The 13820-nt window shown below is 42.9% G+C and overlaps 1 protein-coding gene across 3 annotated transcripts in view; it reads left to right on the top strand.

Moving 5' to 3' along the window:
• Positions 1–13445, top strand: part of ppp3cca (protein phosphatase 3, catalytic subunit, gamma isozyme, a) — an 82600-nt gene extending 69155 nt beyond the window's left edge. The window contains exons 13-14 of one of the 3 annotated variants that reach the window (XM_022666838.2): positions 8913–8939; positions 12504–13445. In XM_022666838.2, coding sequence (XP_022522559.1) covers positions 8913–8939; positions 12504–12652 — 176 coding nt within the window. In that variant the 3' untranslated portion in view covers positions 12653–13445. Of the gene's footprint in view, positions 1–8912; positions 8940–12494 lie in introns of all 3 variants that reach the window. The other 2 variants (XM_022666837.2, XM_022666839.2) reach the window with 2 other exon arrangements.
• The last annotated feature ends 375 nt before the right edge of the window (positions 13446–13820 follow it).

Genomic DNA, 13820 nt, shown 5'->3' with positions numbered 1-13820 from the left:
GTAACAATATCAGAGACTGCTTTAACAGTAACAGTATCAGGAACAGTTGTAACAATATCAGATACTGCTGTAACAGTAGGAGTACCAGGAACAGTCAATCAGTTCCAGAGTCAGTTGTAACTGTACCAGAAATAGTTGTAACAGTATAATGAATAGAGAAAGTTTGTATAACAGTGCAGAGACCAACAGTAACAGGAATCAGGAACAGTATCAGGAACAGTTGTAACAGTGCCAAACAGTCTTATAACGGTAACAGTATCAGGGGCAGACGAAACAGTACCAGAGACCAACAGTAACCTGTAACAGAAACAGTTGTAACTGTCTTGTTACAGGTTACAGTGTTACAGGTATCACACTGATACACCTCTACCTGTCTGCCATACGCTGCAGATATAACAGACAGTAAGGGTGTTTGGAGGTTTGGTAAAAGCTGCAGTAATTATGTAAACCCTTGGTTCAGTAACAGTACCGAGAGCAGGATGGCTGTAACAGCTGTTGCTCACTGCAGTGCCTCTCCAGTGTCCTGGTCCTGTGGGCTCTGACGGGTTGACCTGGCCCACTCCAGATTCTCTCTCTGCACTGACCTATATCTGCCTTCCCACCACAACTTCTGCCCTTCTGCGACATGCAGCTGAAGGACCCGTTTCATAGGCACTGTACTGCGGGCAATAAAGTGTAATGCACACTAACATCTGTCCACATTAAAATGTCCTGTAGTCAAATATTTAATCTTGGGTGAATGTGCAAGACTCTAAATGAATTTGACGTTGTCTGGCTGTACCTGTGTTAATGCAAACTCCACAGTTGGGGTGCGATTCACTTTAATTCAAAATATTTTTGACATGTAATCAAACTGAACTATTTAACTTTTCTAGCTAACTAGTTGTAAAAGGGATTCGTCTTTGGTATCACGAGAGTACAAAAAAAGGGATTGCACAGCTCAAAAAAGCAAAAGGCACAATCAGAGCGTCACTTGCCATTCCCTTTATGAGGCAGGTGCACTCTGACTTTTGGCGGGTTTGTATCTGAACAGCGCTGCATTTTTGCACGTCTCGGCAGAGGAAACTGACCTGCGGTTTTAAGAGTAACAGGGTTGAGTCAGGTTTAAGACTATTCAGTTTTGAGAGTAACAGGGTTGAGTCAGGTTTAAGACTATTCAGACTTGAGAGTAACAGGGTTGAGTCAGGTTTAAGACTATTCAGTTTTGAGAGTAACAGGGTTGAGTCAGGTTTAAGACTATTCAGACTTGAGAGTAACAGGGTTGAGTCAGGTTTAAGACTATTCAGTTTTGAGAGTAACAGGGTTGAGTCGTAGGTTTGAGACTATTTAGTTTTGAAAGTAAAAAGGTTGAGTAACAGGGTTGAGACTATTCAGTTTTAAAAAATTAACAGGGTTGAGTCGCAGGTTTGAGACTGTTCAGCTTTGAAATTAACAGGGTTGAGTTGCAGGTTTGAGACTATTCAATTTTTAAAGTAACAGAGATGAGTTGCAGGTTTGAGACTATTTGAATTTAAAAGTAACAGGAATGACTCACAGGTTTGAGACTGTTCAGTTTTAAAAGTAACAGGATTGAGTCACACGTTTAAGACTATTCAGTTTTGAAAGTAACAGGGTTGAGTCGCAGGTTTGATACTATTCAATTTTTAAAGTAACAGTGTTGGGTCCCAGGTTTAAGACTATTCGATTTTGAAACTAACAGGGATGAGTTGCAGGTTTGAGACTATTCAGTTTTAAAAGTAACAGGGTTAAGTCTCAGGGTTGAGACTATTCAGTTTTGAAAGTAACAGGAAACAAACAAAATGCTTATTTAAAGTTCCACCACAATGACAGCACGCAGCCTCCTCTCAACTTGGCCATTGTGAAGAACAGTTTATCAATGTTTAAAATGCCCTTTACCCTCATATACATATGTATATCTGACCGTTGTGTACTTTAAGTATCTATTGTTCAGCTGAACTAATTTAGCATCATGCTGACTCTTCTAATTTACTTGCCTGATTTGCGACTAATGGCGTTTTAGAGCTAGGTTGACTGAGCTGGTTCAGCAGGTTTTTTGTGTACAAATAAATAAACTGAGTCAGTTGAATAATCTGCTGCTGCATTAACAGCTCTGTTGCTGTATGTTCACGTGCATGTATGCATATCAGCCAGACTCTTTCCTCTTGTCCTGCTGAAATGTTTTGGTGTAAAGAGTTCTGTTTGCGTGCAGCGCAAACACTGAGCTGTTCTTTCACACCAGGCGAAAAAAAAAGAGAAAGAGAAAAGTGTATTTATAGACCTGCCTGTCTTCCTCCTGGCATCAGAAATGGCAGCTCGCTCCCTGCCCACTGGCTCTCTGGTTGTTGAGTGCCAGTCAAAAGTTTTCAATGTTTTCCACATTCTAGAACAGGGGAATTTCAGGATTGTTTAAAAACAAGACACCCATGTTAACTATTTGTATTTAGCCCCTGCCTTTAACATATCTGTGTAGTGAACACAAGCATACATACAGTAATATAGTGCATATTTGAGCAGCCAAAACTAAGAATGGCAGCTTTTCAAATCTGGGTATCTGCTCGGATGAACCCATAACCTTAACACAAATAACAACTGAGCCACCATTACTTCTGCCCAAGGAAAGTTAAAGGCCTTAATCAAGGGCTCAGCAGTGGCAGCTTAGGAAACTTGGGTATTGAACCCATAACCTTAACACAAATAACAACTTAGCCACCATTACTTCTGCCCAAGGAAAGTTAAAGGCCTTAATCAAGGGCTCAGCAGTGGCAGCTTAGGTAACTTGGGTATTGAACCCATAACCATTAACAAAAATAACAACTGAGCCACCATTACTTCTGCCCAAGGAAAGTTAAGCCCCTTAATCAAGGGCCCAGGAGTGGCAGCTTGGGTAACCTGGGTATTGAACCCATAACCCTGTCATAAATAACAACTGAGCCACCATTACTTCTGCCCAAGGAAAGTTAAGCCCCTTAATCAAGGGCCCAGGAGTGGCAGATTGGGTAACCTTGGTATCGAACCCATAACCCTGTCATACTCACTGGAAGAGCCATCATTGCTTCTGCCCAAGGAAACTTAAGGATCTTTGTCAAGGGCCCATGATTGGCAGCTTAGGTATCTTTGGGTGTTGAACCCATACACCTGTCACACATAGCGACTGATCCATCATTGCTTCTGCCCAAGGAAAGTTAGGGACCTTTATCAAGGGCTCAGCAGTGGCAGCTTGGGTAACCTGGGTATTGAACCCATAACCCTGTCATAAATAACGACAGAGCCACCATTGGTTTTGCCCAAGGAAAGTATAGTACCTTTATCAAGGGCCCAAAAGATGCAGCTTGGGCTATCTGGGTAACAAACCCATAACCCTTGCATACATATTGACAGAGCCACTATTATTTCTGCCCAAGGAAAGTTCAGGGCCTTAATCAAGGGCCCAGGAGTGGCAGCTTGGGTAACCTGGGTATTAGACCCATAAGCCTGTCATAAATAACAACTGACCCACCATTGCTTCTGCCCAAGGAAAAGTATTAGTCTTAATGAAGGGCCCAGGAGTGGCTGCTAAGGTAACCTGGGTTTTAAACCCATAACCCTGTGATAAATAACGACTGAGCCACCATTGCCTCTGCCCAAGGAAAGTTAAGCACCTTTATCAAGGGCCCAAAAGCTGCAGCTTGGGCTACCTGGGTACTGAACTCATAACCCTGTCAAAAATAAGTCAAGTCAAGTCAAGTCACGTCAAGTCAAGTAGTTTTATTGTCAATACTGCATATGTACAGGACATACAGAGAATTGAAATTACGTTACTCTCCTTCCCAATTTTACAGCAGGTACAGATAATAGATATAATAAGGAGAATGGGAGACACTATGTGTACAATACAGCAGGGACACAAATAGACATACATGAGACAAAAACAAGGTGCAGTGGTGTGGGGGAGAAATAGATATATAAATATAAGTTAAAAAAAAGAAATAGATAAATAATATAAAAGAGTGGGAGACACTATATGTACAAAACAACAAGACACAATAAACATACGTAAGACAATAGTGCAATATTGATGGTGATTGAGATGGAATGACAGTATAAATAGTATATATCAGTAGTGCAAATAGGGTATATGGTATTTAGCTTAAGGCTGGTAAAGTGAATGGGTGCGTAAGTTCTTAAAGTTCACAGTTTAATTAAGTGGAATTAAAGTGCGTATAGACAGTGCAAGTATATCAGTAGTGCAGGTGTTGTGTAGTGCAAGTCCGTTTGGAAGGGACCAGTACTTTGTGCATTGTAGTGCAGAGTTTCAGTACTTTATTAGTGGGGGTTCAGGATGCTGAGTGAGTGTGTGCTGGGGGCAGGATTGGAATGGGGGGTAGAGCAGGAAGAGAGTTCAGCATCCTCACAGCCTGATGGATGGGGCTGTCTCGCAGTCTGCTGGTCCTCGCCCTGAGACTCCGCAATCTCCTCCCTGATGGCAGCAGGCTGAAGAAGCTGTGTAGTGGGTGGGAGGGATCTCCTGCCAGACGGAGGGCTTTCCGTGTGAGGCGGGAGCTGTACAAGTCCTGAAGGGAGGGGAGAGAGGTGCCAACAATCTTCTCAGCTGCTCTCACGATGCGCTGGAGGGTCCTGCGGCAGGATTCTGTGCAGGCCCCGTACCACACTGTGAAACAGCTGGTCAGGATGCTCTCGATGGCCCCTCTGTAGAAGGTGGTCATGATGGGGGTGGGGGCTCCAGCTCTTCTCAGCTTGCGGAGAAAGTAGAGAAAGTAGAGCCATGGAGGGTCAAGGGTTCTTCCCAACAGTGGCAGCTTATTGAACTCAGGTGCTCAAATGACTGTGCCATCACTGCTCCTGCCCAAGAAAGGTTAAGGGCCTAGCTTAAGGCCCCAAAAGTGACAGATTGGCAAACCTAGGCATCAAACCCACAACCATGTAATCAAAAACCCATCTTAATCAGAAACCCATTGACTGAAATCCTGAGGCACCGCTACTTCTGCCCAGGAAGGGTTAATGACCTTTCTTAAAAGCTCACCAGTGGCAGCTTGTCAAATTTGGGTATTGACCCCACAAATAAAACCATAGAGCTTGCTCCTGCACAGGGAGGGCTATTGGCCTTGCTCAATTGCCCAACAGTTACAGCTTGTTGACCTTGGGAATTGAACCCACAACCCTTTCATCAGTAACCCAGCACTCTAACAAATGAGCAACCACTTTTCTGAAGGATACAACAGTGGCAGCTTGTCAACCTGGGTATCAAACCCATAACCCTTGCATAAATATTAACTTTCCCAATAGTGGCAGCTTGTTAAACAGTAACCCAGTGCTGTAATGATTATGCCTCCACTGCTCCTGCCCAAAGAGGACTTTTCTCAGGTGCCCAACATTGGCAGCTTGGCAGACCTGGGCATCGAACCCACAACAGTCTAATCAAAAACCCAACCTCATCAGTAACCCAGTGAATTAAGTCTTGAATATAACCAATGCTTTTGCATTGGGTATAGGACCTTTCTCAAGGGCCCACAAGTGGCAGCTTGTCGAACTTGGGTATTGAACCCACAACCCTGTAATCAAAAACCTGCCCTCATCAGTAACCCAGTGAGGCACCACTTCTTCTGCCCAAGTTGGTTCAGTGACCTTTCTCAAGGGTCCACCTGTGGCAAAAACTCAGGTAATTCATCTCAATTTGAGAGTCCACAAAGGCCGTGTTGACTTGATTACCTCACAAAATTCCTGCTTTTTCCATTACTCATGATGGTTACCTAAAGCTGCTTTGGGTTCTGATGGTGCCAAACTTTAACTTCCCCATCAAAGGTGTGGTCCCCTTGTATGGCCCTTTGTACCTCAGGAGCCAATCAATGGCTGCCTGCCACCAGGGGTGCCTTATGGGGCTGATAATCGATCTGTCAGCTCATAGTGGCCACAGCTCTTACTGAGGTGTCCAGGACCAAAAGAAAGGTCACTAAAGGTCGGCAACAGATCTGGCCATGCAGAGAGAGAGGGACCATCTGAGAGGGACAGCGACCAACGATCTCAGAGGGATCTTGGGAAGGGATGCCAGCAGAAATAGTAGGTTTTAATGATTTGGAAGATTTAAATACATAGAGCACTTTACACAATGATGTTGGCACAAAGCAGCTTTACATAGGTCTGGGTTGAAGATTCTTTTGAGTAAACATTTTAAGTGACCTTGGACTGATCCAGTGAAGGTAGCCACCAGCACCCAACCTTGTCTGGATCACCACTGAGCAGACAGTAGTTGGCAGGTCAGGACTTACATTGAAAATGGGTAGAGGGAAAATAGGAAATTAGTAAAAAAGTGTAGGACCTGCAAGTGTCCTAATAGTACCGACAGTGTGATGCCAGAATACTTACCAATGAAGAGGCAGAAGAAACATCTTCAACATTGATGTCGGAACTTGGCATTTGCCAATTCATTTACTGTTTACAAGTTTTGTTATGTTTGCACAAAGCTGCTATACTATTTAATGCTCTTTGCACCATGCAGGTTATTTTATGATGAATGTTTCAGTCTAGGAATCAGAGTGGTCTACGGTTCTGCCACTATGATCAGAAGATTGCTGGTTCGAATCCCATTCATGTAGTCTGCCATCAGCTGCCAGAGCCTTGAGAGAGAACAATTGGCCTCGCTCTCTTTGGGTGGCTAGATGGTGGTCTTTCCCCTCATCACTTCTTCACAAGTATCGTAGGAAAAAAATATATCATAAATGAATGTTTCTGAAGAACCTCTGAAAACCTGAAGAAACACAAAGATTTTTAATCAATTCTATATACCAAGAAAACATACATCCAATTGAGCCCTAAGGACTCAATAAGCCACATGTGTGGTAGAAGAATGGTGCATGGATGGCAGTAGTGACCGTCTGGGGGAACAGCGGTAGACGACAGTCCCTCACTGTGATCTTTTTATGTTTCTGTCTTGCATGGAGGCAGCTGGCCTCGGCGAACCCCGCTGATCTGGTATTTAAAGGTGCTTCATGCTGGAATAAACCAGTAATTGGTCTTCGGTGTCCTGATTCCAGTTCTTTTTGTGTGGAAATTTTGCTCCAGCAAACCCCTAGGAAGGGTTTTACGGGTTTGTGAAGAGCTTGTTTTCCGAGAAATTCCTGAAAGGCCGATGTGCTCGAAAACGCCAGCCAAAGAACTCTTTGATTACTGCTATGTTCTGTAACTTAAATAACAGATCCCTATTCCTGTATTGTTGAATTAGTTAACCAATTCAATTTCCTACTGTGAAAGTTTGGAGAACCTTAACCTTAAGTTGAGAATCCAAGATGGCTGCACTACTTACTATAAACAGTAGTAAAAGTAGTATTATTGATATATACCTGTTTTTGTGTATCAGGAAATCAGTTTTACAAACAATACTGTCTCACTTCTATCTATGGACATGTTTTAATTATTGTATGCATAAAATATTATTATCAACTGGTATCATTAACACTGCTAATCTGGGCCATGCATACAATGCCAACCTGGGACATAAAATACTGGTAAATGTTTGTAAAACCAGCTGTGGTATACTCTATGCATGCAAATGGAATGCATCAATACAACTGTTGGAAACACTTCCTAGGCAGCAGTCCTAACATCATTCGTCATTCTGCATTGGCCAGCAAGCAGAAAAAAACTCAAATTCAAATAAGTTCTAACTTTGAAATACATTACAAGGAGTGTTTTATGAAATGGCAAGGTTTCCCTGGTAATGTTTGGGCTTGAGACTATTTAGAATTCCTCTTTATCCCTTAATGCATTGGTGTCTCAGCAGTTAAAGCACTGGGTCCTCAAAAACAAGATTGTGGGTTTGATACCTGGGATAGACAAGTTGACACTGTGGGGCTAGCTAGCAGAAAAAAAAAAAAATTAAATAATTGCTGGGGTGCACTTGCTCTCTCTGGGTGGGTACAGTAGGTGGTGCTGCTCTATCCCCTCATCACTCCTAGGGTGATGTCGATCAGCACAAGGCTGCGTCTGTGAGCTGATGTATAAGAACCGAGTCGCTGCACTTTATTCTGAGTGCGATGTGATGCTACTCGGCAATGTTGAATCAACAGCAGTTGGAAAAGAGGTGGTGGCTGACTTCACATGTGCAAGTCTTCACCCTTCTTGTGTTGTGACATCACCAGTGATGGGGGATACAGTTGAGTAGCAGGTGGGACAATTGTTCTATCTAAATTGGGAGAAACTGGGAGAAAAATTGAAATAAAATTAATTGCTAACTGGGAAAATAATTAAAGGGGGGATGATTTATTGAAAGGCAAGGTTTTCCTGAGGTTTTCCAAAGCAAGGCCCCTAACCCTCACAATTCCCTGGGCATTGTATTCTGGGAATGTGTCCTTAATGGGTCCTCAAAAGTGTGCATTTGTGTGACATCACAGAGGTTAATTTCCATTTCTGCCTAGCACAAGCATGGTCACCAAGATATGGTTGTCCTGTCTTGTCTATAGAATGTGGGTAGGCATGGTAACCACAGCAGATGTACCAATGGCTACATTTCTCAGTTAGTGTACTTCTTTTCAAAGTCTATTGTTTTGAATTGCAACAATGCAATGTACTTGTGCCTCTTGTCATTTTATTTGACTTATTTTGACATCTGTGAGTCTTCAAAAGCTAGTCCTTCGCCAAGCCTTTATATAAGGAATGAAGCAACAACCTGAACTGATAACTAGAGCCGTTCACCTACGCCTCTGCCTCATCTGTGTGCTCGCTCCAGATTTGACTAATTCCTTCTCTTGCCTAGCTGCCAGTTCTCTGCTGCACATTTCTGCTGAAATGATTTGGAATTGTTTGATCTGCTGTTCTGTGGATTACTTGTGGAAGCTTGCAGGGAGGAAACTAACCACTAATGACTGATCACTTACTAACATTTTTTTTTGTCCTGTTCATTTGGCTTCTTTCTAACGCAGCCACACTTTTAGCGAAGGAGGGCAAAGGTATGCTTGTCACTTATGGAGTCTTCAATGTTGTGTTGCACTAAAACCCCAAACCCCAACGTTGTGTTTGTGCCTTTTTTCGTCTGTGCTGTTTTGTTGTCTTGTGAATCCTGTTTTGTTGTATGTTGTGCTCTTATGTCAGAAAGGTTATTCTTGCATAAGTCGAGTAACGCTGGGTTACGCTGGTTGAATGTTGCGGCTTCCATTGTAAAAAAAAAAAAAAAAGAAGAACCGTTTTGGTCGCCCTGAAGTGCTTCAACAAACCATCCAGCCAGCTCGGCCTGCCAGTCCCAGGACCTTTACTGTAGCCGGCTAATTCCTGGCCCTCACTCCCGATTGGTCGAGCAGCTGGGTCCTCCCAGCGCTGGGTATTTTCAGATCCTAAGCTTGTTAGGTTTGGCACACCTCCGGAGACAGCCTGCTTCTTTTCATCCCTCCAACCAAATACCTCCCTCCCTCCCTCGCTCCCTCTCTCTCTCTTTCTCTCTCTCTCTCCGTCTCTCGCTAGCGTAATGCAGCAAGGTGCAAAACAAACACTTACTTAACACACGCCCACGCGCTCGCCGGGTGTTAAGTGTGCCACGGCAAGACGTTCCCGAGTCACTGACCCGGTTTCCGCACCGCTGCAGAACACAGCACCGCTCTCCTGCCCCCCACCCGCCCCCCACCCGCCCTTCTACCGGGAATGAATGGACCAGTTGTGTTTGCTACCTGAACTGGGACTAATGCTCCTTGGCTTGAGTCCAGCATGTTTTTAGAATTACGAGAGCGCATTAAAAAAAACTGCTGATTGTGCAAGAATCTCCTCTTTCTGTCCGAGTGTGTTTTGTGGGCTGTGGAAACAAAAGGCATTGTGGTTAACGTGGTTCTGCATGTTCTTTGTTACTCTTCTATCGTGCCTTAGCGGTAACAGCAAGACAATCTTAAGTATCTCCATCTTGTTTGTGAATGTGCATCTGGAAGTTATTCTTTATATTGTATAAAAAATTCATGTTGACTTGAACAATGCTTAGAAATGTTTAGAAAATGACTTGGAAGGACATGACATCCATTATCACCATTGTAGGTTTTTTTCACTTTTTGACTAAATTTAATCTGACTTTTTCTCCACAAAGATTACAAAATTCATAAAAATCAGATTAATAGATATTCTCCCAAATTACTTGGAATACAATCTCTTTTCCATCTACTTCCATTTTCACAGTTTTTGGTGTTTTTCACTTTTTGACAGAATGTGAATTCTTATATTGTTGTTCTTGTATCAAAAAAAAAAAAACTATGAAGAGTTGAACAATAGGAATGCTTAGAAAATGACTTGGAATAAGATCTGTTTCCATTTCCATGTCACTATTATAGGTATTTTTTACTTTTTGCCAACATTTAAAGCTTTAAGACTTTTTTTTTTTTTACAAAGATTACAAAATTCACAAAGATTAGATTTTCAGAATAGATTTTTACCCAAATTACTTGGAATACAATGTACTTTACTTCCTTTTTTTAATTTTTGGTGTTTTTCTCTTTTTGACAATGTTAATCTAACAGTTTTTTAATACAAAGTGTCCAAATCACACAATACACAGATCAAAAGAAATTGTGCAAAAATGGCTTAATATAATTGTAGCAATATAAATTGTTTTTAACTGACTTTCATTGAAGCTGAAAATAGTTTTTCCTTCTTCTGAAAATATTCCTATTTGGAGATACACATTTTTTTTGTGTAACAGGAACAGAATGTTAAGATTTCAGTAGGGATGCACCAATTTATTTATTTAATAATTTTGTAATATATTGTGTGCATGCTGTGATTAATATATGTTCATTGCCGTTCTGCGCTAATAATACCGATGTTTTGCTTTTCTGCTGCATTCTACCTGGTAAGCTAATTTCTGAAGCCAATTAGGAGTCAGACAGTTGTTGTTGTGGGTCTGTCTGTGCTGCTGTTATGTGTTTTGTTTTGTTTCACTTCATCTAAAAAACATTTATAATGCATGCTGATATTAAAAGCGTTCTATGACCGAGTGAACGGAAGTCAGCCAGACATTTTTATTTCTGTCTGTTTTCGTACATTTTTATTGTGTTTTTCTCCTGCTTTAAAAATCATACCTTTAGACCATTACATTTCAGTCAGTCTATAATGTCACTTGAGCAAAGCTGAAAGAACTGAAAGCTTTTCCAGTTCCAGTTCTTTGGAGACCAGGTCCCAATCCTATTTCTTATTTGTACCTCTAACATTTGCAATTGTTCCAAAACAAAAAACTTAATTTGTGGGGTTGTTTATCCATTGGCACCACCGTCTTGCTGATTATTTCTCATAACTCTCTATTTGGAGTGTGTACCACACTTCACCAAACAAGAATCACCATACCCAGCACCTTTATCCCAACAACTGTCGAGACACCCTACCCCTCTATCCCAACAAGAATCAGGAAACCCTACCCCTCTATCCCAACAAGAATCAGGAAACCCTACCCCTCTATCCCAACAAGAATCAGAAAACCCTACCCCTCTATCTCAACAAGAGTCAGGAAACCCTACCCCTCTATCCCAACAAGAATCAGGAAACCCTACCCCTCTATCCCAACAAGAATCAGGAAACCCTACCCCTCTATCCCAACAAGAATCAGGAAACCCTACCCCTCTATCCCAACAAGAATCAGGAAACCCTACCCCTCTATCCCAACAAGAATCAGAAAACCCTACCCCTCTATCTCAACAAGAGTCAGGAAACCCTACCCCTCTATCCCAACAAGAATCAGGAAACCCTACCCCTCTATCCCAACAAGAATCAGGAAACCCTACCCCTCTATCCCAACAAGAATCAGGAAACCCTACCCCTCTATCCCAACAAGAATCAGGAAACCCTACCCCTCTATCCCAACAAGAATCAGAAAACCCTACCCCTCTATCTCAACAAGAGTCAGGAAACCCTACCCCTCTATCCCAACAAGAATCAGAAAACCCTACCCCTCTATCCCAACAAGAATCAGGAAACCCTACCCCTCTATCCCAACAAGAGTCAGGAAACCGTACCTCTCTATCCCAACAAGAGTCAGGAAACCCTACCCTTCTATTCCAACAAGAATCAGGACACCCTAACCCTCTATCCCATCAAGGGTCGTGAAACCCAACCCCTCTATCCCTACAAGAATCAGGACACCCTACAACCTCTATCCCAACAAGAGTCGAGACACCCTACCCCTCTATCCCAACAAGAGTCGAGACACTTAACCCCTCTATCCAAACAAGAGTTGAGACACTTAACCTGTCTATCCCAACAAGAATCAGGACACTCTACCTCTCTATCCCAACAAGATTTTGGGCACTTTCCCCCTAGATTGAATGCACAAAAAGAAATGGTAGGGCTAAGTGGTTGGGTCAAGGTTTGAAACAGAATTGGGCTCATATTTATCAGCTGTGTCCTCTAGAGGGAGCCCCTTTATTTAGTGTTCCTGTTCTGACATGCTGTCCCCGTGCCTCTTCTAATCATTTTTCTTATCTCTTCCCCTCCTTGGATCCATCCCTCCTTTTCCTTACTTCATGTCTCCTCTCCGGCAGCCATCCAAGGCTTCTCACCCACACGGAAGATCCGTAACTTTGAGGAGGCGAGGGGCCTGGACCGGATAAACGAGAGGATGCCCCCGAGGAAGGACGGGCAACAGCCTCCCGGTGCACTCGTCAACGACAAGAACGGCACAGAGACTGGGAAGGCATAGGGGAAGGGACCCTGGCCCTGACCCCACATCCCTCCATTGCAGTGTTCGCTTTCTCTCTTTTCTCTTCTCTTCTCTCTACCCAAGCTCTCCTCTAGAGACAGAACCCCCTGCTGCCCCCTACAGCAGGGGAGGGCCACAGGACATGTGGAGAGACCAGACACTTGAGTCTGGAGAGAGAGAGAGAAATCACTTTACAACTACAAGTACAACCATGAGAGATTTTATTTATTACAATGAAATGTATTAGCTGTATGTGTTAGCAGTGTTTTTTAAAACATGAACGATGATTCTCCTTGAAAAGTCATGGTGTGTCAGGTGTTAAACCACAAGTACTTATAAGAGGCCATATTCGAATGGTCAAGAAGGTGTATGTCGTCTGACGCTGCTTGGCATAGAGTTATGTAACTCAAAATACTACAAATGTGTACATACTTTAGGTATTTACTGAGTGGAACCTTAAGGGAATCAACTAAGGGCGTTTTCATACTGGAACTTTTTCAAAACTATAATGCCGTTACCATTTCCGACACCCCGTTACTGCGCGTTACTTTAGCCGCTCAATGAACTTCGCCCATACAGACAAAGGTGCAAGTGTGTGTGTGTGTGTGTGTGCGTTGTGTGTGTGGGTCACAAGAGAGGGGAGGATGAGATAAACGATGTCATGCACTAGGGAAGGTGGGGGCCGGGGGGGTTACGGGGGCGAGTAACACAAAAGTAGCGCAATAGTTACTTTTACTGGTAACTAGTTACTTTTATAGTGGAGTAACTCAGTTAGTAACTCAGTTACTTTTTTGGACAAGTAACTAGTAACTATAACTAATTACTTTTTCAACAAAAATCAGGTACCCTACCCCTCTATCCCAACAAGAATTGAGACACTTAACCCCTCTATCCCAACAAGAATCAGGAAACCCCGCCCCTCTATCCAAACAAGAGTTGAGACACTCTACCCCTCTATCCAAACAAGAGTCGAGACACCCTACCCCTCTATCCAAACAAGAGTCGAGACACCCTACCCCTCTATCCAAACAAGAGTCGAGATACCCTACCCCTCTATCCAAACAAGAGTTGAGACAATTAACCCCTCTATCCAAACAAGAGTTGAGACACTTAACCCCTCTATCCAAACAAGAGTCGAGACACCCTACCCCTCTATCCAAACAAGAGT

Source organism: Astyanax mexicanus, chromosome 22 (genome assembly GCF_023375975.1).
Source record: "Astyanax mexicanus isolate ESR-SI-001 chromosome 22, AstMex3_surface, whole genome shotgun sequence".
NCBI lineage: Eukaryota > Metazoa > Chordata > Actinopteri > Characiformes > Acestrorhamphidae > Astyanax > Astyanax mexicanus.
This window is presented reverse-complemented; position numbering and strand designations above follow the sequence as displayed.